Source organism: Colossoma macropomum, unplaced genomic scaffold, assembly GCF_904425465.1.
Source record: "Colossoma macropomum unplaced genomic scaffold, Colossoma_macropomum, whole genome shotgun sequence".
Classification (NCBI taxonomy): domain Eukaryota; kingdom Metazoa; phylum Chordata; class Actinopteri; order Characiformes; family Serrasalmidae; genus Colossoma; species Colossoma macropomum.
Window position 1 is genome coordinate 15,471,940 of NW_023494796.1, and position 24,698 is coordinate 15,496,637.

Genomic DNA, 24,698 nt, shown 5'->3' on the forward strand with positions numbered 1-24,698 from the left:
TTCACATCTTTTGGTTTGATGTTAAATGTGAATGCTAAGCACACCAACTAAAATGCAACAGTGTATCATTTTCTGCTTTGGCACAGACCAAGGGAACTGAACTACAAGTAGAAACGCACCCTAATATAGTACAACAATAGTAAGATGCTGATGCTGAGTCCTACTGTTTTTTTTCCCTGAATATTTCTTGAATAATGCCCCAATTCGAAAGTATAAAATTTGAAAAGCTCATTGCTAATGGCTACAGTGCACCACTGGATGATGATATACACGATAACACAAGCCTAATGCACACGCCAACAAAATCCTGACAGTCACTAAAAGACGAAAACAGGAAGTTTACAGAGAATCTGACCTTAAGTTTACCTCATTTAGCCCATCTGCTGTGTGTGTGTGTGTGTGTGTGTGTGTGTGTGTGCACCCAATTTGTGATGACTGGATAGAACTGAGGAGCACAGACTAATAGGTAACTAAATCCCAGAGGATAGTGCTTGTGTATGTGTGTGCGTCTGTATATGTGTGTTTACGCTCACAAGGGAATACAGCGCTCGTTCTGTATATAACATTTCTCGGAAATTAAATTGTTGGCTAACTTCAGGCCACAAAGGAAAGAGAATACACACACACACACACACACACACACACACACACACACACACCGTAACACTTTAACCTGAAATAACTGCAACTGGCGAGACAGTTCTTCATACTACAGAAGCACACACATTTCGTCAGCAAATCCAATTCTAAAAGCCTGACCGATACACCAGTTGGCTGAGAATATCGGCCGATATTGAGCCACAGATTTCTCAGTGCATCAACTACTTGTAAAACTGTTTGAAAATCGTCCAATCAGGATTCTTCCCCCCATGGTGTCTAGGTAGATATATCAAAATGAGCTCTCCCATTTGTTAGGTCATCAGGAGATGGACTGAAGGCCTTACATGTTAGATAACCAACCTTAATTAGGAACTGACAGAGGAATCAACCAATTATGTTTTGATTTACAATGTATTGAACCAATTTTATGAGAAAAAACACCACTCTAGTCCTTCTAGAAGTCTTAGACATGTCACTGTATATACGAGCAGTGACATTACTAGGTTTGTCAGTTGTTAGAAATGGAAAATAGCGGCAGCAGCTCTATACCAGGACTCTTCACTGAGTCACTGCAAAACTGCTACGTCAATGTCTGTTACAAGCATCATATAAAATATATGGAATGTCTTTTACAGGCTTCAGATATCCCTGTTTAATTTAGAAGAGGTACATTTATAACTACTACTGCTAGTTTTCACATTAGCACCTTGTCCTAACAGCAAGCAACGCGACATCGCTAAAACCCAAAATTCTCCTAAAATAATCAATGAAGCTGTCTACACCAGCTTCGAGCGCCATGCGGTGTGATGTGCCGATGCCCCGTCTCTATTTTTGATGCGTTGTGGAGGAAAAACTCACCCATGAAGTGGTGAAAAGGAGGGATCTCTATGACCATTCCAGTAAATATTATAAGGAAGTTAACAGAAAGGAAACAGAGAATTTGCCTGAAGTTGCCAGACGTTGCCTATTCCCCATTTGTTTTGTCACTGACTGACATATACTTAGCTAGTTAGCTGCACATACACATGAGCAGACAAAAGCAAGCTGCCCAACACGATAACGTAGTTAAAGATACTCATCCATTTTAAAATCTCTATCAGATTCTGATCTGTGGGTTGTTTATGTTTCATTTGGCACATGCGGTTAACATTTCAAGTGCAGCCATCCTGAAGGCTTTGCAATGCGACGCAATACTACATTTAAATGCTCACTTGCTGTCAGGACACAGAGTCACGGGTCACTACTGCAAAAAATAAAAAACATCATGGTCACATAACAAAAACGTCCAAACCTGACCTTTATTATGAGAATAATAGGTTACGACAGAAAAGAACACTGATAAAATATACTGAGAATTACAGCTAATTAACAGAATCCAACAAAACCACAATGTAAGCTTGGAAGCTTTGCCCAGCTCTACATCATTCATACTATTTAAGGCTTTGCAAGTTTCTCCTGTTCAATTGAGGTCAAGAACTGACAGCCATATTTGAAAGTTCAACACAATCATATCAGTCAGCAAAGCACTGTAAACTATAACTGCTGGAGTCTGTTAAATGTTGGACCATATAAAACTGTACCAGCCAGTATTATCAGTTATCTGAATTTTTAGCTTCTTAAAATCGGTATAAACGTTTCATATCGGTTGGGTCCTAAAATACACAAGACACATCTGTTCCTCATCCTCTCGGTTAGTGTACTCGGTTTCTCCAGTCTATTTCTGTAGACTTAATGCTCCAACTGTGTTGAAACTGAACCTGAATCTCCCTTCTGCTTTGTTTGTTTACGTGTTTATTTATTTATTCATTGTGCAAAATGCCCCGCACGAGCAAGAGCTTGTCTGTGCTTTTCACTTCGTTGAACTGTGCAGAGATGATGTAGGAAAGAACTGTCTGTCACTGCACACGCACGCACACACGCACACGCACACACACACACGCACACACACACACGCACACACACACTCACACGAACACACAAAAGCGAAAAATGTCAAATCCTGAGTGACAGTGATGGCATGAGAAGCAAAGGATTATGGGTGACTGAAGCCTCTCGAACAGTGGGGAGCATCTAGGGAGTTGCGAGTGTGAGTGTGTGTACCAGCTGGTCTCAGTCTGTGTGTGAGTGTGTGTGTAGGTGTGGTCATTTGGCAGGCTGTGACAGAATTCAGTCTATGGCCTCCTACGTTTTGGCCATTTTAAAACCGATTTCCTACAATTCGACACGGCTCTCAGGGCCTTCAGGGTGGACAAGAGCAATCAACGTGAAAAAAAAAAACGAGACAAAAACTTTTTTTTTCTGCCCTGCTTAAAGAAACAGTCTGGCAACATTTTCTTACTTCAAATATAGTCGGCCAGGACATGTGCGGTGTCTTTAGTTTGCTTCTTCGGTTTTGCACTGCTGCTATAAAGCTAAAGTAGCTACAAAGTAATGAAAGCTAATTAGCCCCAACAAGCACTGTGCAAACTACACACCAAATCATCACACAACATGTCGCGTTGTTAATCTTGCTTATGTGGTTTCTGACACTAAGACAGTTATCTTTGAAAAACTGACAAAATTCAGGCTTCAGTTTGCACTGCTGTGTCTGATCCACTCATACCAGCACAACACACACCACCACGTCAGTGCCACAGCAGTGCTGAGAATGATCCACCATCCAAATAACATCTGCTCTGTGGTGGTCCTGTGGGGGTCCTGACCATTGAAGAACAGGGTGAAGGGGGGGAAACAGGTGGACTACAGTCTGTGGTTGTAGAACTATAAAGTGCATCTATATGGTAAGTGGAGCTGAAGAAGTGGACTCTATACACTCATTGTACCACACAGCCACTATTGCTTTTACTGGTCATCGCTGTGTTCACCCTATGGAAACTGCGTGGTAATGAAATTGAATAAACAGATTCTGCTTAAGATAAAGCTTAAGATGTCCACTCATTTAGCTACAACTATATGCACAATATGCTTTATAAATGGGAATAATCTTTCAAATGTGATTAACTACATAAAAATCTAAATTATTTTAATCATTTGACAGCCTTAATAAATTTACAACATGCTTTTGGTTATTGCTGGCAATACTGGTGACTTCTGGCTGCAGTTTACCAATGTGAATATATTATCTTGCTGTCTCGGCCCAATGAAAGCCAACAGCACTTTGCGTATGAAATGTGAACGTGAAAGTCTGAGGCCGTACACGGGTGGAGGGTCTGAGGGCAGAGACGTGTTTTCAGAGGAAAGTGCAGAGAACAGAGTGAGGATTAAAGGAGAGAAAAAAGAAAGAAAGAGAGAGAGAGAAACGGAAAAGGCTGGAGAGAAAAATAATCCCACACAAATGCCAAACATTTTGTTGTCACAGCAACGCTCTCTTTCTCTCCATCTCTCGTTTTTTCAGCTCCTCTCTTCCTCTCTGGCTCTGTCTCGCTCCCTCGCTCTCCCTCTCTCTGTGTCCCTGGCTCGCTGCGCTTAAATCATTAACATTCCTTTAATTCATGACTTCACCTTAACCTACAAAATCAAAAAGCAGCATGAGACCCTTCGTAATGTGTTTGTGTGATGCATAAATCTATCGACTGTGATGCTGATGTGAATCACCCAGATATGACCAAGACACACAGCTGCTTAGCAACCTCCATAACCCTTTACAGAGCCGCACAGAGCCACACACACGCCATCCTCCACAGAGCAGAAATATCACTGGATCGATCCTCACTCTTCTGTTGCTAATGGAGGCGCTGCATTTGAGTTTTTCTCCCATTGCCTCCTGAAACTGTGATTTAATGGCAGAATCAGACAGTTCATAACAGCAGTGCACATTCAATCACTCACTGCAGTGAAAGCACTTTGCTCTAATGAGTTCTGAACTTAAGGCAATGGTAGAGTTGCTTATACGATCTCAGCGTTTGTACTACGAAGTTTTGGTGTTTGCTGGACTAATGGGTAAAATTCCAGCACTGAAGCCACAACATTTCTACATAATTCAGTGGTTGAGATGTAAACAAAGTCATTGAGGTTGTTTTGATGTGAAATGGTTCATTGCAGAGAAACTTACTGACTTGGATTTCTTTAACAGTGGTGACTGGAACCAGTGGTCACAATGGCCCATATTCATCAAAATGGCAGACAATTAAATCTGATTGTGAACTGAGTGCAGTTAAATTTCACCGACAGTTTTGTTATTTATTAGTTTCACATTTGGTGGAACTGTAGAAGTGTGTGTTTTGCTTTACAATGCCTTGCAGGTATCAATGTGAATAGATTAATGGATTTAAAAAATGTTTTAGGCCAAAACGTTCTCTCCACATGATCGTAAAACAATGTTTCTGGCACCAGGCAGCGAATTCATCACAATTTTATGCAATATCTTTCAAATGTGGCTTTTAGAGGCGTTAAACTCTTCTGACATCTGGTTCCTTTCACTACCACTGTGAACAAATTCTGACTTGGTGAGTTTCAGTAGAACACAGCATTTCACAACATCAGGTCACTCTGAATGAGTCTGTTCAGATCTTAGACATTTAATTATGCAGAAACTGAAAAATCAGAATGACCCTGTTATTATGAAGCAATAATGGATGCATTTATGCACACAGCCAATGTAAAAAAGGGTTGTCTAAGCATTGAGGTGCTTTTAGTAAAGTGGCCAGTGAGTGGAAGTAGAAGGTAGGTGTTTCTAATGAAGTGGCCAGTGAGGGGGAGTATAAGGTAGGTGTTTCTAATAAAGTGGCCAGTGAGTGGAAGTACAAGGTTGGTGTTTCTAATACAGTGGCCAGTAAATGGAAGTACAAGGTAGGTGTTTCTAATAAAGTGGCCAGTGACTGGAAGTGCAAGGTAAGCGTTTCTAATAAAGTGGCCTGTGAGAAGAAGTACAAGCTAGGTGTTTCTAATGAATTGACCAGTAACTGGATGTACAAGGTAGGTGTTTCTAATAAAGTGGCCATTGAGGCTGTACACAGTAAACATACGCAGCTGTATGTGCTGTTGAGGTCATCATGCACTCTTCATTGCGTGATCATTTGAACAACACATCTGTAGTTTCCAGCTTCATGTGAACGTGGCCTGGAGACAACAGTACATGCATGGCGTCCCAAAACAAAGCGAGGCGTATCTCTCAGAATCAATGGACCGAAAGAAAAAGAGGAGCGAACGGCGCTGCTATACATTCCATTATGAGCGCTGTTCGCTACGGGCTGACTCGGAGGCATCTCTGATATGACAACGTGAAACCTCATTACAGCACTACTGGATCTGCAGCCAACGAAAAAACGACTTCCCCCCTCCCCACTCTCCTCTCCTTTGTCTTCCCTATCTCACACCTTCTCTTCTTCTTTCTTTCTCTCTCTCTCTTCACTTATCATCCCTTTTTCTATTTCTACTCCCATTTCTTTCTTCCCCTTCTCTCTCCTCCCTGCTGCCTTAAACATCCTAGTCTTGCTTCTTTATCAGTTTTCATGGAGGAAAAGAACCTTGTTCTCTGGTGCTTTTATTCTTCTCTTCGTCTTTCATTTCCTCTGTTCTCTGTCTCTATGATTCGTGTGTGTGTGTGTGTGTGTGAGTGAGTGAGTGGAGAGTGGGTGTGTGGTGTCTTCTACACAGTGGAAACCCGTGGCAGCTTTGTCTTTAATCCTCATCTATATGAATGCAGCTGCCTTGAAGCTAAGCCTAGCTCTGCGCGCACACACACACACACACACACACACACACACACACACACACACACACCACAGCTTCACCAAGCCTTCCCAGAAAACTCACCAACAATAGTCTGTAAGCTCTCACTAACTCCAACAAACTCCAGCGCTAATGCTAGCTAGCCAAAAAGCCACTAAAAAGCATTAAAGTAACAGTTCACAATAGACTGATACTGTTAGGGGTGTAACAACACATTTCCTATTGTACTGTATTGTATTGCAGTGTATCTTGTTGTATAGTGATTAGCATATTAGGTTGTGGCAAATGTGTTAGTTTGGGGCAAACATATTAGCTTGTGGCAAGAGCATTAATTTAAAATAACACTATATTATTGATATTATACTCTAAACACTATAAAGCACAACTTTCATTTCAAATATTGTACTAAATAATGTTAAAAGCTGTAGTAAAGTGAAAATGGAGACATTAACATATTAATATAAGGCACATTTTTAGCCACTCTTTACTTATAACCACTGTACTGCACCAAATCGAATTATGAATTTCATGAATCGTTACACTCCGAGTTACAGCGTAACTCTTACCCCAAATATAGTCAGTAAGCCAAGACATGTTCAGTGAATGAAGTTTGCTTCTTGACTTTTTCAGTGGAGCTATGAGGCTAATGCAGCTAATAGGTAATGGAAGCTTTTACCTTAGCAGTTAGCATCATGCAAACTACGCAGTCTAAATGATCACACACTTGTGTTAAGTATTTTATTAATCTTAATAAAACTTGATTGTGTGGTTTGTAAAACTAAATGACATTGTTATCTATAAAAATGGACAAAAGTATGAACTAAATTCTGACTTCAAGATGGCTGTTACTGCTGTTTTTAATTTGTGGCCTACTATTTTGTATGGAAGCCCATTTCTGCGACTGAAAAACGTATAACCATTATAACCAAAAGTCATTATAATGAGAACGTTTCCCATAATTACAACTTAACATCTCATAACTATGACTTGCTATCTTATAATAATATCTTAATTATGACTTAGTATCTTATAAGTACTTCTTAGTATTTCATAATGACTTCGTATTTCATAAAAAGATACTATGACTTATAATCTCATGATGACGAAATTCTATCCCATAATTATGAACTAGTGTCTCAAAGTCACGACTTATCTCATAATTATGAGATCCTAGTCTCATAAGTATGATGTAGTACCTCATAATTATGATATACTATCTTATAATAATTACATCTGGAGAACGTTTCTCACTATATTCTTACTACATCATAATTATGAATCGGTATCTCTTAAATGTATCTCACAATAGCAACTTAATTTGTCATAGCTGACTTACAGTCTCATAATTATGACTTACTATCTCATAATTATGACCTAGTTTATTGCAATTACGACTTAGTATCTTATAATAAAGACTCAGCATCTAACAACTATTAAAAAGGTTTCTCATTACTGAGAAAATAAGTCATTATTATGAGATACTAAGCTATAGGCCTAATTATTAGATACTAAGTCATAATTAAAGGGACTGAGTCATTGCTATGAGATTATTTATAATTGAGTAATTTATAATTATGAGAAACAACTTCCTCATATTATGACATACTATATGGCCTTTTTTTCCAAAGTGGCGAAAAAAGGCATTAGCAATGTTCTGCTACTGTTGCAATGTCAAACCTGTAACAATAGAAGAACGCTTTTTGGTGCTATATAGAACCATATTCTAAAAGGTTCTAAATAGAACCATACACATCACATTCTCCATCAATTTGAAAAACCACTGCACCATGCAAATACAAATGTTTCTATACAGAACTAATGGCTCCAAATAGAACCACTGCCTTTACTAAAGAACCCTACAAGAACTCTTTTTTAAGTGCGTAGAGCTGAATGATTCAGTGAAAGTATCTCATTTGGATTTTTCTAATACTGCAACAGTGATTAAAATGTTCTGTAAATAAAGCTTCAGGCTTGTTATTTATTTATTTATGTTTGACTGAGAAAAACAACACATCCACATTTTCTGTCTGGAGGCTCGAGCACTGACTGCAGTTTGCCAGACTGCCAGTTCACCAGATTTACGTTATTAAGCTCCTCCACTTAAAGCTTAAGACGATATTAAATAATGAGGCCTATAACTAAAACTGCAGCTTATGCCTTTTGAACACTGCACTCTTTTAAATGGCCATTTCATTATAAAAACTTTAATCAGACGGTCCTACAGAACACAGCATGTCAGACTGTGCAAATCTGATTGTATTGCTGAACTATCGCTTTAATTACACTCTCACAGTTACACAACCACACACTCCTGTGTTTCAGGTGATGCAGCTGCTGCAGTTTTAGCCTCTTCTCTGCTCGGGGGGGGAGGAGATCCAGCCCCTCATCTGAACATACACGCACACACACACACACAGGGTGAATCCCGTCTCAGTGTGTGTGTTGACTCATTTATCACCGGCGTCCCCCAGCTTCTACGCCCAGTCCCGGGGGCTGATGGGAGATATGGCAACCAGTCAGTGAGAGTGACATTCTAATCTACAACACCTAGCACAGAGAGACACCACGCTGAAATACCACAGACTCTCTCTCTCTCTCTCTCTCAGACAGCACAGCTACACACAGGAGCTCGTCACTGATCCCAATAACACTATTATAATAGCATCACACATTACAAGCTTAAGTGCACTCTCACTCTCTCTTTATCTCCCTCTCCTCTTTCACACTCTCTCTCTTTTCCTTACTGTCTTCTCTTTCTCTCCCCCTCCGTACTACTTTCTCTCCTCCCTTTTTCTTTCACTCTTCAGTTTCTTCGTCTCTTTCCACTTTCTCTCTCCCACCTCCCTTCTCTTTCTCTTCCACTTTCTGTCTCTCTTCCTCTCTCTATCACTTTGTTTAATTCCACTTCTTCTCTTGTTCTCATTGTCTCTTCTTCCTCTTTTTCTCTTCTTTTTTTCCCCTCTTTCTCTCTAAAACTCAGTTTCTGCCTCTCCTCTTTCACTCTTTCTTGTTTTACTCTTGCTCTCTCCTTTCTTTCTTTCTCCCCTTTCTCTTATTTCTACGTCTCTCCCTTATCTCTTTTTCTCTTGCGCGTTCTTTCCATCTCTTCCTCTACCGCTCTCTTTTTTTCTTTCCTCCTCGCTTTCTCTCTCCCTTTTCTCCCTTTATTTTATCTCCCCTTCTCTCACTTTCCTTTCTCTCTCTCTCTCATTCTCTATCTTCCTTGATCTTTCCATCTTTCTCTACCACTCTCTTTTTTTTTCTTTCCCCCTTTCTTTTCACGCTATCTTCCGCTTGCTTTCTCTCTCTTTTTCTCCCTTTATTTCTATCTGGCCTTCTCTCTCATTCTCCTTTCTTTCTCTTTCTCTCTCATTCTTTTCAACTTCCTTGATCTTTCCATCTCTTCCTCTCTCTCACTTCCCTCTTTCTTTCTCCCTCCCTCCCTACTGCTTTCTCTCCTCCTTTTTCTTTCTCCCTCCATCTCTATCCAATTTCTCCTCCTTTCTTTCTTTTTGTCTCATTCTCTCCAACTTACTTGAGCTTTCAATCCTTTCCTTTCTCTCTCTCTTTCTTTGACTCCTCTTTCTACTGCTTTCTCTCCTCTCTTTATTTCTCCACTTTCTCCATCAATCTCTTTCCATTTTCTCTCTCTGTCACTCTCCCCTTTCTTTTTCTATATGTTGTTCTCTTGATTTCTTTCTCATTCTTTTCAATCTCTTCCTATTTTTCTCTCTCTCTTTCACTCCATCTTTCTCCCTTTATTTCTATGTTTCTTACATCTCTCTCTTCTCCTTTGTTCTTCCCTTACCCTCTTTTTTCCCTCCCCTTGTACTCTTCCTTTTCTTTCTCTTTCTTTTTTGTTTCTCTGTTTCTATGTCACCCTCTCCATCTCTTTCGAGTTCTTTCTAACTTGCTCTCCTTTCTTTCTCCACTTTTCTTTTACTCTTTATCCCGCACTCCTTCCTTTCTCCACTTTCTCTCCCTTTCCTGTCCCTTTATACCTCTCCTCTCTTGTTCTCTCTTTCTCTGCACCTTTTCCATCTCTTCCTCTCTCTCTTTCCACTTTCTCTCTTTGCCAATCCCACTCTTTTCTCTCTCATTCTCTCCATCTCATTCTTGTTATTTCCAACTCTTCGTCTCTCTCTCTCACACTCCTCTTTCTTTCTCTTTTTTCATCTTCTCTTTCACCTTTTATTTCTATCTCTCTTACTTCTAACCCCCACCCCCCCCCTCTCTCTCTCTCTTTCTGTTCCCACTCCATTGATTGGCTCGCCATTGATTAACTGTTACCTTTCATTTCATTCCAGTGGGTTAGTAATGGGGCTCAGCACAAGCAAGCAAACATACACACACACACACACTCTCTCTCTCTCAGCTGTGCTGTGGATGCCTCGCAGTAGCACATACTGGCCTCTCTCTCTAAGCAAATCTAAAAACAATGGCTGACAGATCAAAGCTCTCTCTCTCCTCTCTCCCCGCAATCCTCCGGGAATTTTCCGATGACATTTCCAGCCGAGCTCCAGAACGACCGGCACTAATTCTCTCCCTGAATACCAGCTCCAACCCCCAACCTTCACTTCCTCCCAACACACACACACGTAGAGCCACCTCATTCACTCTAAATTAGCCTTGGCCAATCGCAGGCAGAGTGTGACACTGCACATAAGTTAACGACATCTGTGTGGGGGGGCAGTGTAATGAATTCGGCCGTAACCTTTTCCCTCCCAACATCACCATTAGGAACCAAACACACCAGCAATTAATGGCACCCACGCACAAAACAGAGCCCAGCCAGTAATAACTCTCGAGCCGTGTCCAGCTAATAGAAAATAATTAACACAAAACAACACATCGAGGATCCTGTTAATAGTGCACTGTAAGCTGGAAGAAGTGCAAAGTTTCAGAAACTCTCCTGAGCTCGGCAACAACAAAGCCGATAGCTAGCAATGCCAAGCTGGTTTATTATACATAACATTAACCCTTAGTAGAGCCTGGGAATATGAATTTTACGGCCAATGCCCATTTTAAGCGGCTAAAAATTACAATATCTAATATCAGCCAAGATTGTTCCATATTCATATTTTAGTTTCAGTTAAACAGGGCTCTATTGGTCAGCTGTGAACTGTGAAATATGACTGATTGTTCTTAATGGTCACATTTCTTAAACTCAGCAGCAGAAACTCAGTCTTAACAAATGTAAAGGTTGTAGCTCAGGGGGTGGAGTTACCTGGAGTTCTTCACAATGTTGGTTTCTGTTAATTACCTCTTATTTTTCTAATTTATCATTAGTTCGCTTCATAGGAGACTGTTTTCTTGTTTTTTGATACCATGTACCAGTTTCCATGTTTTGCTTTTAACTATGATTGTGTTTTGCATTCAAATTTACCATTTCAGCCAGTGTTGCTGTTACATAGTTAAAGTGCCTAATTATTGGCACACTATCGGCGATATCATTCACGATATATTCACAAAACTACAAGCTGTCAATATCGGTCGGTATTATCGGCCAACTGATAGATTGCTCAGCCTCCAACCCTGAGAGATCCAGAGTTATTATTCTACATTACATTCTTCTCCACTATGCAAATGTAATTATTTAATGTAAAATGGTATTATGGCATCGTAAAATGGACCATGATTGCGATTCAAATTACAATAAAATATCTCCTCTTCTACATCCCAACACAAACGTGTTCTCCATTGGAAACTTAGAGTCTACGCTTTCAACTGAATTTCCATGCTTTTTTCAATGAGCTACGAGTGAGAAAGATATTTTAAAAATATCATAGAAGGTATTAGAACTTGTGTACACCATGAGGGGCCTGCATAGGAAATAACTAACACAAAATAACATGTTACAGAATGTAGCAAGGAACCTGTTAATATTGCACTGTGGCAGCTTAAACACATTTGCACAGCAGTCCCAGAAACCCTGTCCATCTTGCGAGCTTCACAGTGACAAAGATGATGGCTACCAAAGCCAAGCTGCTTTATTATATATAACGTTTACCTCTTGTTCCTGTTGCAGTCTTATGAACTGAAAAGAACAAACTGTTGATAGTGGATACCCAGGAAGAAGACAAGCAACGTATCAGTTAGAGCAGGCATGTCAAACTGGGGACCTTCCGGGCCACAGTACTGCAGAGATCAGCGTTTACCCTCATCTAACGCTCTGAACTCAGTTAATGAAGGCCTTGTTAATTAGCTGATGAGCTGAATCAGGTATGTTTATTGAGGCAGTGTGCTGAAGTTTGCAGTGTTTTGGCCCGCAAGGACTGGAACCTGACATATGTGAGTTAGAGCTAGCTCAGTGAAACAAGCTAAGAAATTCTGTCAAAAGTGTGGATTCTAAACTTCCAGTTGATTCCACATTTGTATTTGTTAGTAGAGAAGGAGAACATTTAATGATGATTTGAATAAATCTGAGTAAATTATGTAATTAATGAATAAACATGTGACATAAATCGAATGTAAATGAAACCCATCATGTAGCCAACTATGTAAATACAAATTTGCATTTTAAAATTATATTTAAAAAAAAATCAATTGCATAGCAAAAAAACTCTACACTTTTAAAAAGATGGCTCTTCAAGTTTTTTTTTTAGTAAAAACAATGGCTCTAATAGAACCATTAACACTCAAAGAACCACTGCATGGTGAAATGGTTCTTCAGATTGATCGAGAATGTGTTGTATATGGTTCTATATAGCACCAAAAAAGGGTTTTTCTATTGTCACAAACTTGACATTATTACAATAGCAGGACCCTTTTTGGTGCTATATGCAACCACTTTCAAAAACGTTCTATATAGAACTACTGCCTTTACTAAAGAACCCTTAAAGAAGCGTCTTCTTTACGAGTGTAGCCTTCTAAAGGTTAGAGATTATGTACAGTTAAGCTTTGCTTCTTGTTCTCATTGTAGTCTTAAGTGAATGAAAAGAACAAACCTGACTGCTTGTAGTGGGTACTTGTGTTCTCCTATAAACAGTAACTCCTATAAAGCTTTCAGCAGTAAGTACAACATCTGGAGAGCAATCTGTCTGCAAACAGAATTCACACTCTTCCTTTCTAAAGAGAGACAAAGAGCTCGGTGCAGGCTGTGTTTGTGTTTACGTACATTTCCAGTGCTTCTTTTTTTTTTTGGTCTTTAACGATATCATTAAAAGAACAAATTCATTTTTCCTTTGTCCTTTCATTCACGTCTGTCAAGCCAAACACACTCAGCCACTAGCAGTGTTTTCGGTGCGCACAGGAAAAAAAAAGAGCTGTAAATACGAACTGCAGGCTGCTCTTACTTAATCGATATCCATGTTACCTTTCTCCAGTCAACCATTCAGGATGGCATGTTATGTGGCAACACCACACGACCTGCCGGGCCTGAACCAGAGAAAATGAACATGCTTGGTCAGAAACTTGCAAGCTAAGTTTGTTCTTTGAATGGTTTGGTAGTTTTTGGTATGGTTTGATAGTTCTTGGTATGATTTGGTAGTTCTTTATATGGTTTGGTAGTTCCTGGTATTTTTTTTTAGTTTTTGGCATTGTTTGGTTGTCTGGGTATGGTTTGGTAGTTTTTGGTTGGTTTGATAGTTCTTGCTATGTAGTTTGGTAGTTCTTAGTATGGTTTGGTAGTTTTTGGGTAATCACAACATGAAATTCTTTTAAATCCTGTTCATGGTTCGTAAAGGAGGCAATCATCAAAAACAACTGTTGGTTGACAATGGGGTTGGCAATATGGCAAAAATATCATATCTTGATACATTTCATGATACATGATACATATCTCAATACTTCGACATACAGACACAATGCACTAGCAATGAAATGTTTGGAATAACTCTGGGCACAATGTTTTTTATTAAAAACATGCTCTCTTTAATGAATTATGCTCTCTTTTAAATTAAACTTGTTTAAGTAAGGCCAAGGTTCCCTGTATATTCAGTAAAGCGTATTGTTTATCACGATAACAAACTTCATCACACTAATAGTAAAATAGTACCATATTGCCCACCTTCAGTTGATATTATAATCAATCGGCTCAAGCCTAAAAGACTAGCCTGTATTATTTTAATCAAAAATAATATACTTTTGTTGGCCCTTGACACAAACACTCATTGCGAGCTGTGATTGGTCAGGAAGTTCACAGCACACCGAAAAAAGATGTACTTATTTGCATACTGCAGCCTTCTGCAATAACAGTATTGTAAAGGCCAATATCATGTTAACAAATGATACTGTGCAGCTCTAGTTTACAGCTGAATGAATAGGATGATGGGTGAATGAAGAGGGTGAATGAAAACATAGGCTACATTAAATCTCTACCAAATTCAATATTCTCTTAAAACACACACACATACACACACACACACACACACACACACACACACACAGAGCAAGGCTCCACAAGTCATGAAGTCATCACACAATAGAGCGAGTGCGACCTTTCAATCTGCTGAAGAGGCTCATGGAGGGGGGTAAACGTGGGAAACGAGAGAATGAACGAGTGCGTGAAAGAGTGACTGAACACCATTTAACTACTCTTGTTCCCCTAAATAGCCTCTTTATACTCAGTCAGGCCAACTCAAACACCCACTCCAATTCAGGGAAACACACACACACAACTCCCTTGCATAATCTCCCTTAAATGCACAAAAACAATCAGAACAAACACAAGTAGTAGCAGGGAGTCAAGCGTTTTTAAACCGATCTAAGTATGTAGTAGGAATGTCACAATACCATTTTGTAGTTTGATGCAATACCACTGAAATTATGTTATGCAAAAGATGATATGCGGTACCTCTTAAAAAGGAATTCCACTAAAAATGTAAAAAAGATGTAAACGAAGCTGCCTGATGTCTGAGACACTGATTTACAATAGTTTTCAGATAAGTTTCTGACCTATAACTAGAAATGTAACATTAAAACATATCATATTGTATTACATCAAATCACTGTATTATGTCAAGAATGCTAGCGCAGCTTAGTTTGGAGCTATCACATTAGCTTGTTGCAAGAGCATCAGATCGGGACACTGTAAAGCACAGCTTTTGTTTGAAATATTGTACTTCAACAATTTTTTCAGTGGCGCATTTTAGGCCAGTCCTTATTTGCCACATTGAAACAAATCAAATCGAGCCAGCACCAAACCAAATAATGAATTCTGTTCCACCCCTGTCTAAAACACACTCTTTCAAATCTATTTATGGTGGAGAGGTACAAGTGGTTAATATTTATATTAATTATTAATATAATTTAATACTATCAGTATAATAAAAAGCACACATAGGTTCACTGGTCATATTGGTTAGTCAATAAAATGGCTATTTTTGTGTTCAGGCATCACAACCCCTGGTTCCTATCACCACCACTGTTCAGAAATCCAAGTCAGTATGTTTTACTACAATTTAAATCAAATCAAACCACTTTGAACGACTTTTTTAAACATCTCAACAGTTGAAACAAAGAAATTTTGAAAATTGGTGGAGCTGCTCTTTAATATTGGAGGATAAATACAGAGGATAATAAAACACCCACAAAGGGAATTTTGTGGATATTAAGTCCAGGGCCGTAAACCACAAGCTCTTTAGCCTTACACACTAATTAAATTGTGAGACTGAGAACAATCAATAGTCTGCTAGGGTTACATTGTAAATTGTGCATTCAATATCTTTGACATACCAGGACATGTAAATATGTCCTGTGTCCTTATGTGGAAGCCCTGGCGTGTGACAATGCTTGGTATGATGATGACAGAAGTACGTTTTTTTGGGTTTGTACGCTGCTGAATCTCTGATTCAGAGAGAATGCGTCAGAAGGGCGCTGATGGACTGAATGTAAGGAACTTTAGCATTGAAAGTTATATTAACACACAATACTGCTGTTCTACTGTGATAACATCAGCTCTCATCAGTCAGAGATATTCTTGCTGTGAACGGGTGGTTAGTGTGCAAGACTCTTCACTGGAAAACATCTTTTTTGGCCTCCAAAATTCCATGGTGCCACCAGTGAAAGCTAAAATGTGTTTAATTGACACTCGGTGTGAGTCAAGTTTTGGTAACTTGCTACAGACTTCCAAAACCAAATGCTCTAAAATAAGAACCCAAACTGGGTATATTTTACTGCTGACTGCTGAAAATAACTGCCTTCACTTTGTGTCTCTATTGTATAAGCTTAAGTTAACTATCCTACTCTGTTAGAAATAAAGGAACTATGCACGTACATTTTTCATTCAAGGTGCAAACAATGTACATGTTCCCTCAAAGGTACAACAGTGGTTTTAAGGTCCAACTGTGTACCTTAAATAAGTTTGTCACAGGTGAAAAGTACATATTGGTACCTTTTCATAGCCTATTGTTTTGAAACAGAACAGTAAAGCAAAAAGCCTGGAGATGAGACGGGGTGTGTGGAGTCAGTACAACTCAGAAAATATAACGGCAATGGATTATGGTAAAATTATGTTCCCTGACTAAACGTACTGAGATATACCCTTGAGGGTACCACCCCAGTGACAAGAGGGGTACTGCCTTGGTGACAGTCTCATACCTTTTTTTCTGTGAGTGTAGTGGTTCATATATTATATTGTATATTATTATTTAAAGGGGCACTCTGGCCAAAATTACAGTTGTAACCATTGCTTCATCTGCTGTAAACACGCCTACATGCTTCCTACAGTGGTGCCACAGTCTTGCGTGTTTTCTGATTTAAAGACCACCAAAACTGATGATGTATCTTGACGGTGGGAAGAACTTTTGAAAAAAGAAAACGACTTTGGGGAGAACACTTGAAGGCCTCCATGCAGTAGCAGTAAGACAGGTAACGTTATTAATTAGCCCCTACTAAGCTGTACATCAGCAAATTTCTCTATAGCTGTTGGCTGAGGAGAGGGGGGTGGATATTTGCATAATGCACAATGGGTACTGCAGTAAGAGAACACTGATGGATGAAAACAATAAAATAAACACACAAGCACTAAAACTTGCCCGTACCTTCACATCGTCCACGTTCATCCTCGTGCCTTTCTTCCCAACAAAGATATCGTCAATGTCCACCAGGATGTAGCGCTCCAGCGACCGTGACAGTTTCCTGCCTGTGAGGTATGCAATGGCGTCCACCAGTATGAGTCTATGCAGCCAGTAGCCCAGGCCTTGCCCGAATAACACCCTCTGCACCCCGTCATAGAGTCCCAAGTCCTGCACCACTGTAGCCTGGACCCCATGCAGCCCTGCCTGATTCTGCTTGTTAGCATTGTCTGAGTTAGGCCGTGGCTTAGCCAGCAGTACCGGCTCATATGTTGAGTGGTTTGACTGGAACACGGTCCAGTCTTCCCCTGGAAGTTGTCCGCGGTCCACCTCTGCTCTTGTGACATAGAGCAGGGGTGAGCGAGGGTTGACACAACAATCGCGCAGTGCTACGTTGGTCCGCAGCATAAGCGGAAAGCCCTTGAGGTGCAAGGCGGGCTGGGAGTTCTCACTAGCACGGTGGAAGGCGATGACACCCACACTGTACTCCACGCAGTACTTGTCCAGCAAGTCCCGGTTCCATGCATCCATCCCAGCATACTTAAGCACGTTCTCGTAGATGACCAGCGCGTAGCGACCACGGCCCTTGTGGGTCAGCGGTGGAATGTCACCCTTCCATGGGGCAATCTCAGCGTGGTAGCGGAACTGGTTAGATTCCAGAATGGCGATGATGTCCTGCCCCAGCTGGGAGTACTGGCTCTCCACAAACACCAGAACCACGGGGTCTTTCCTCGATGGGTCCATGGGCTTAGGCGTCCGTGGCTCGACTTGCCGAAAAGGGAGCGCCCGTAGGTCATCGCAATCTGAGCCGATGCCACGGTCCGCCAGGTCCAGCTCCTGGGCAGAGCCTGCGTAGAGATAGTAGGCGGAGATGATGACACTGACCATGCAGAAGGTGGCGAGAAGGATAACCAGCCTCCTCAGGTTCCTCCGCAGCTTCACGGCCAGATTCATGGCAAATGCCGCACATGTGTGGAAAGGGGTCTCTGATTGGTCACTAAGCCAAGCTGAAGCAGTGGATTGGCTGACTGGTGGTCATGCTGCAGTCATGTGACCATCGCACTGTGCGGGCTAACAGTCCTGCTTTTGCATTAAAGGAAGAAGCCTGTCTATATGCTCAGAGTTTTTCTATTATTTTCACTGAAAAAGAGGACAAGAAAGTGCCAAAATGTGCTTGATCTTCACAATTCCGAGCAGGATGGAGCTCCATCCATGGTCCTGAAATTCCAACGGAAACTGCCTCCAACCTGTGAGAAGAGGAAAAAAACAAAGACAAGTCTCTTGTCAGACTTTGTACCCATTACCATTGAAGATCTGTGTCTGTGTGAATATGTGCATGAGTTTCTCTGCCCCTCGGGTGCTCATCAAGGGAGGGTAAGGGTGCTCTTGAGGGACAAACTGAGCCATCAGCCTTCGGGTTGTTTTCAATCAACACTTCACCAGCTGTGGCCAACACTTCCCGAGGGGCCACACGATTGGTCGGACATAAATAGGAAGTGCAGGGGGGGGCAAGCCAATAAGAGCCCCAAGGTGGCTCTGACGGAGAGGAGACCATTACACAAACGCACACCCACACACACCCACACGGCTATATCAACTCCACAAAAACAATATCTCAAGGCAATATTTATTCACTGAACAACCCCACAGCAAGTAAGCGTTTGTATGAAACCAAAATGAGTTGGGATCCACAGACTACAGACACTTTAATATTATTTTCTTTTCCCCAGACACATAAACAATCTCTTACCCGTGGACAAGGAGCGAGTACTGCCATACGTGGACAACTCCAAGGTTTCTGTGTGAACTGCACAGAATTCATAAACCTATAACGTATGCATTTAGGCTACAATCTACACCATACAAACACTGTTCTCTCACTTATTTTTGTATATGTCTTACCACTTATGTTATTCTGAAGCATGTTACATTATACAACTTGACCATCTCACATTCAATAGACCTCGAAAGGTTTTTGACTTTGGTTCAATGTCCAGCAACATGGACTTCGGAATACCGCACACCAACCAAAGGTTGTGCATTTTTCACCAGGTTTTCTTTCTGTCTTTTCCACATTTCTATGTTTTACTTTCCATTTTTTCCCTTTTTGCTTCTCTTTTTCCCTGTTTCCCACCTTCTTCTGTCCAAATTTCTCTTCCGTTTCCCATCTTTCTCTTCCCGTCTTTCACACTGTTGCTCTTCCCTTTCCCACACTTTTAAACAAAGGGCGCAGCGACACAAAAGAACCCCTTTCGGTTCCCTAAATAACCTTTCAATGGATGTTTCTTTTGTAAACGAGACTTCAGTTTTAAAAACCTCCTCGTAATGTAAAGGTTCTATGCTGATTAAAGTTCATTATTTTTTTTACTAGAACCATGTGGCCAGGCAGAAACCATTTAGGAACCTTTATTTTTAATAGGGCATCTTCCTTTGTCGTTCCCATCTTTGTTTCGTTGTTTCCCATCCCTCTTATCTTCCTGTTTGATTCTAGTCTCTTTCCGTCCTTTTTATCTTTCTCCTTTTCCCATATTTCACTCTATTTCCTGTCTTTTTCTGTCTCCCATCCTTTCCCCTCCTCTCTCTCATCTTTCTTTCTTTCCTACCCTTTGCTCTGACACACATTAGCTACTGTCTTTTTTCGTCTTTGTTGTTTTCTTCTCCAAATCGTTACTGGCGTGTACCTAGAGCTGCAGCGCGCGCGCCACCGACCGTCTTTCTCCCGCGAGGCGGCGCCTAGCAGAATCCTGTCAAAGTGATGCACGAGTCCGACTCTCGACTCCTGCCGCTGGAATCGATGGAGTCGACTCTTCGGCTCTACTTAATGTAAGACCAAGACCGCGCTGATAAAGGAATAAAACAGATGTTAAACCACCTTAAACGTAGTTTACCCATTTTTTCTGAGCAGCTACAGATTACAGTCACACGAGGACAATTCGTAAATCATATCAAGTAATATCAAATAGTTCTGACAAATGATTACAGCTAATTAATCTTTCAACAAATGTCATTTGAGCCAATTGCAATGAAAAAACACTTAGAGTCGACTCCCAGCATTTCGATTCTCTGAGTCACTGAGACGTGCTGGAGTCAAAGAATCGACTCTTTAGGAATCGACTCCCCATCACTAGCCTGTCAGAGAGATGAACGCTGCCCTCCTACGAAGCTGTAGGCTAAATGAACTTTTATTAATCGCCACTTAAAGGATGTCAGTCACGGAGGGCTTTCGGCTCCGAACAAAATCCCCACAGAGCCGTTTCTGGAGCTCGAAAAGAGAAAACAATGCCGGGTCTGAGCCGAGGGACCAACTGTGGAGAGAAAAGTTTCTCTGACTGACCGACTGAGCGGCGGCTCCGTTCCGCAGCGCTGAGGTACGGCTGAGAGAGAAAGTCGGTCATGTCGCTCCTCCGACTGAACGCGGAGACTCTTTCGTTCGGTGTTTTCCTCAGACACGGCACTTTTTGACTGAGAAATGGCGCCCTGAGCGTCTGTCAGCCTATAAGGTCGACCGATAGGCGTGTTTCTCAAACTATCGCGGCCAATGGACCGCTCGCGCAGTCACAGCCGCTCCGCGTCCTTTGAACAGACCGAAAACTGCGATTTGAAAACGCATAAAACCGTCAAAATCCGTCACGACCGTTAAAGAACAGCGGCTTTGAATTGGAGCGCGAGCATCTTTTTTTCCGCGAGAGCAGCATGACATTCCAGAACATCGCACCTCTCGTGCCTTTTTACAGCGGACAGGAAAAAAGAGGAAAGAAGGGGGATTCAAACAGAAACACAGCGCCGGAGCCGAGCCCTCGAGCCCTCGAGCCTCCCGCAAAGTTACACGGCGGAGCTAAACGGAGGGAGAAGTGATGCGCTCCGGGCGGAGCGTTAGCAGCCCCGCGGCACGCGCACTTACCCCAAGCCGTGTGTGAAGCGCTTCCGGCCGGGGAGACCTCCGCGCCTGGCCTGCCTCTCTCTCTCTCCCCGGAGCAGCGGGCTCAGAGCGAAGGCGATTCAAGTGGCTGAAGCGGCGAGCCTGCTCCCATCCCTGCCCGCTGCTGATTCAAAGGCAGCCATCTGGAATGATGCGGGGAGCTATTCACTATTCTCCTCCTCCCTCCCTCCCTCCCTCTCTCTATCTCTCTCTCTCTCTCTCGCTGCGGCCACGGATTAAGAAAAGCAGGAGGGAGACTCTGCTGCCCGTTCCCTTTCGCTTTCGCTCACTTACGTGCGAGAGAGAGAGAGAGAGAAGAAAAAGAGACAGGAAGGGAGGGAGAGAAAGAGAGATGAAATGTGATGAGATCGATGCTCCGCTGGTGACTGACACCACTGCCGGTTCCTGCGGTTTAATCGAATTTTCGATATTTCAAACCGAAACGATTTCTGACACATCAATCAGGATCATTGTCGATATACAGTAAATTACAGAGAGTGAAGAAGTATGGAGCCCCTAAGGGACGGTGGTTAGGAAAAAAAAGTTCTCAAGAGACCAAATGGGCGGAGCAGGGATGAATACATTTGACTACAGTATTAACTAGAACCATTTCATGCTTAAAGCATTCTTTGCATGGTGAAATGGTTCTTCAGATTGATGGAGAATATGTTGTATATGGTTCTATATAGAACCTTTTTGAAAATGGTTGTATATATTGATATCGTTTTCAAATGTTAATGTAGAACCATATAAAACACATTCGCCATCAATCTAAAGAACCATTTCACCATACCAAGAACCACTTAAGCATGAAATGTTTCCATATAGAGCTGATGGTTCCAAACAGAACTATTCCCTTTACTAAGAACCCTTGAAGACCCATCTTTTTTTAAGTGTACAGAATAATTCGTGCTGAGAACCGCTCCCTGTCTGTGAATGGTTTTAATCGCCATGTCATTCGCTCTGAGACCTCCCCTTAATTGACTGACTGCACAGAGTGGGCTTCTAGCAGTGCTAAGTGGACACTGGATTCAGTTTTAGGTAGATTTCAAACAGCGGTAGTTTTTTTGTTTAGTTATTTCATTGTTTAATATTTACTGCCAGCTTAAGTGATGGGTACAGTGTCAAAATCTTAATTCATTAAAAGTGGAAGTATGGAGTTAAATATATAATTGAGTGAAACTCAGAAAGTATTAATATTTAAATAGGATCATGTATATTAAAGTAAAAAGTTCATCACATATACTTGGGTGTTCTTTTTTTTCTACATTAAAGTAATTTCAACACTATGTACAGGTTGATCACATTGTGTGCCACCCAAACTATTGAATATGCAGCCTTTTACAACAAACTTTGGATGTGGCAACTTATGTGCAATACTGGTCCTTACACAAAATTAAATTAGAACAGTTGGCAGTGTTATGACCCTCTGGACTATCTGATTTGTCCTGCCATGAGATTGTAGCAGGCGAAACTGGGAGATGAAGCATTCACTTGTTTTGCTAGTGGGACACACCAGCATGCAGGTGCTTGGTCTCATTTAAAAAGCTTTCCAACATGGATAGCTGGGGCCTTTTACTTTTCTTTGGCAGCTGACATTTCAGGCTAATGTCGTCAGGGATCCAGCTAGCTTTCTCATTTTTTTGTTATGAACTGGTTGAAAACCAGTCCATAAGAGCAGTTTCAGTCCCACTTTATTTGGATCGCCCAGTAGATTATCTAGACACCCACACACAACAGTTTCTAGAGTTCACTCAGAATCTTTCAAAAAAGAAAAAACATCCAGTGAGCAGCAGTTCTGCAGATGGAAATGCCTTGTTGATGAGAGAGGTCAACAGAGAATGGCTAGACTGGTTCGAGCTGACAGAAAGGCTACACTAACTCAGATAACCACTCTGTACAACTGTGGTGAGCAGAAAAGCATCTCAGACTGCACAACATGTTGAACCTTGAGGTGGATGGGCTACAACAGCAGAAGACCACGTCGGGTTCCACTGTAGCTCTCAATTTCTGCTGAGATTTGAATTGGTAGATTTGAATTCAAGGTAGAATTTAGATCAAGGCTGAATATGTTACTGTAGAGGCGTCAGGTGAGAGAAGGTAAAAAAAAGGAACATTTGAAAATGACCTGTAAATGTCAGCGATGAAGTACAATTCTGACAAATTACTTTATTTTCAAGCAACTGTGCTTGTAGTGGTGCACTCTAAACACACCAGTGAACATGGACATGCAACAGTTGAACTAAATACACAACAGTTGGAACAGCAAAACAGTTATTTAGAGCTGAGGAAGTCGTGCTGATGTTTTGGTGGTCTTTATCTGGAACTTCATCACTGATACAGTGCAAACTGGATTACTCTCTCTCTCTCTCACAAACACACACACACACACACAAACAGGCATGGACACACACTCGGTTCTTAGATACTGTGCATAGCCTCCATTAGCACTGCCTCATTTGAGCCAAATGTTGGTCTGGCAAGCGTTCAGTTCTACAAACCTTCCCGCGCTCTCTCTATCTCTCTCTATCTCTCTGCATCTCTCTCTTTCTCTCCCTCTGTCCTTCTCTTCTGCATCCCTCTCGTGCTCTCTCTCTCACTCCTCCTCTGCAAAACCTCCTCCCCTTTCCCTCTGCCTCTCTCTCCTCCATCCTTTCTATAGCAGCTAATGGAGCGGAAGGTTTCCAGCATCTCTCTGCTAAAACATGCGTTTAATTTGATTATTTACTACCTATTGTTTTCGGACCTAAAGACTTTACAAAGAGAGAGAGGGGGAGCAGGAGCGAGCGAGGAAGAGTGCGAGGAGTGTGTATTATGCGAGTGTGACAGGGGGAGCCTCTCACGCATTTGTTATTCTAATGGAGGCTCCTCAGCTGTCTGTAGAGCCATTGTGTCGCACTCCGGTCAACAGTTTAGTTTTAATCGGACCAACAATGACCCTCTCTCTTACTTACTACATTCAAAACACAGACTCTCTATCTTCACTCTTCACTCCGCAGCACAAATTTCATTATAGATGCTATATGGGGCATCAGCATTTTCATTGGCTGATGGCTCAAACAAAGCAAACAGAGCTGGGGAAGTTTTGACCAGGCTATATTGTCACCATCAGCTTTTCTTATTTCTTCACACCATTTTAAAACACCAGCAGGCCTTTAGATGGTCTAAACTTTTCATGACAAATAGACTGATAAAAATGATTCGAAATAACATGTCTTTGTCTTAAAATATATTAAAGTTAAGAACTTTTTTGCTTTTCCTGAAAAGATTATTTCAGAGGTAAAGAGGTATACTGTTTTCTGTTTTTCAATAACATGTACAGTCGTATGCAAAAGTTTGAACACCCGGCGTCAAATTACATGTTTTGTTGATTTTGTAAGTGAAAATCCTTTATAGAGAACACACATACAAACATAAATATGGCACTTTTCTGCACATTTTAAAGCACAATGCAAGTTTAACATTGGAAAAAAATAATAAAATGTGCCATAACT

At 41.2% G+C, this 24,698-nt stretch overlaps 1 protein-coding gene across 1 annotated transcript in view; it reads right to left on the minus strand.

The window, feature by feature from the left end:
- The window catches only part of ndst3 (N-deacetylase/N-sulfotransferase (heparan glucosaminyl) 3), a 193,987-nt gene that overhangs the window by 94,619 nt on the left and 74,670 nt on the right, over positions 1 to 24,698 (minus strand). The window contains exon 4 of the mRNA XM_036582931.1: positions 17,253 to 18,532. Within this exon, the coding sequence (XP_036438824.1) occupies positions 17,253 to 18,239 (987 nt within the window). The 5' untranslated portion in view covers positions 18,240 to 18,532. The remainder of the gene's footprint in view (positions 1 to 17,252; positions 18,533 to 24,698) is intronic.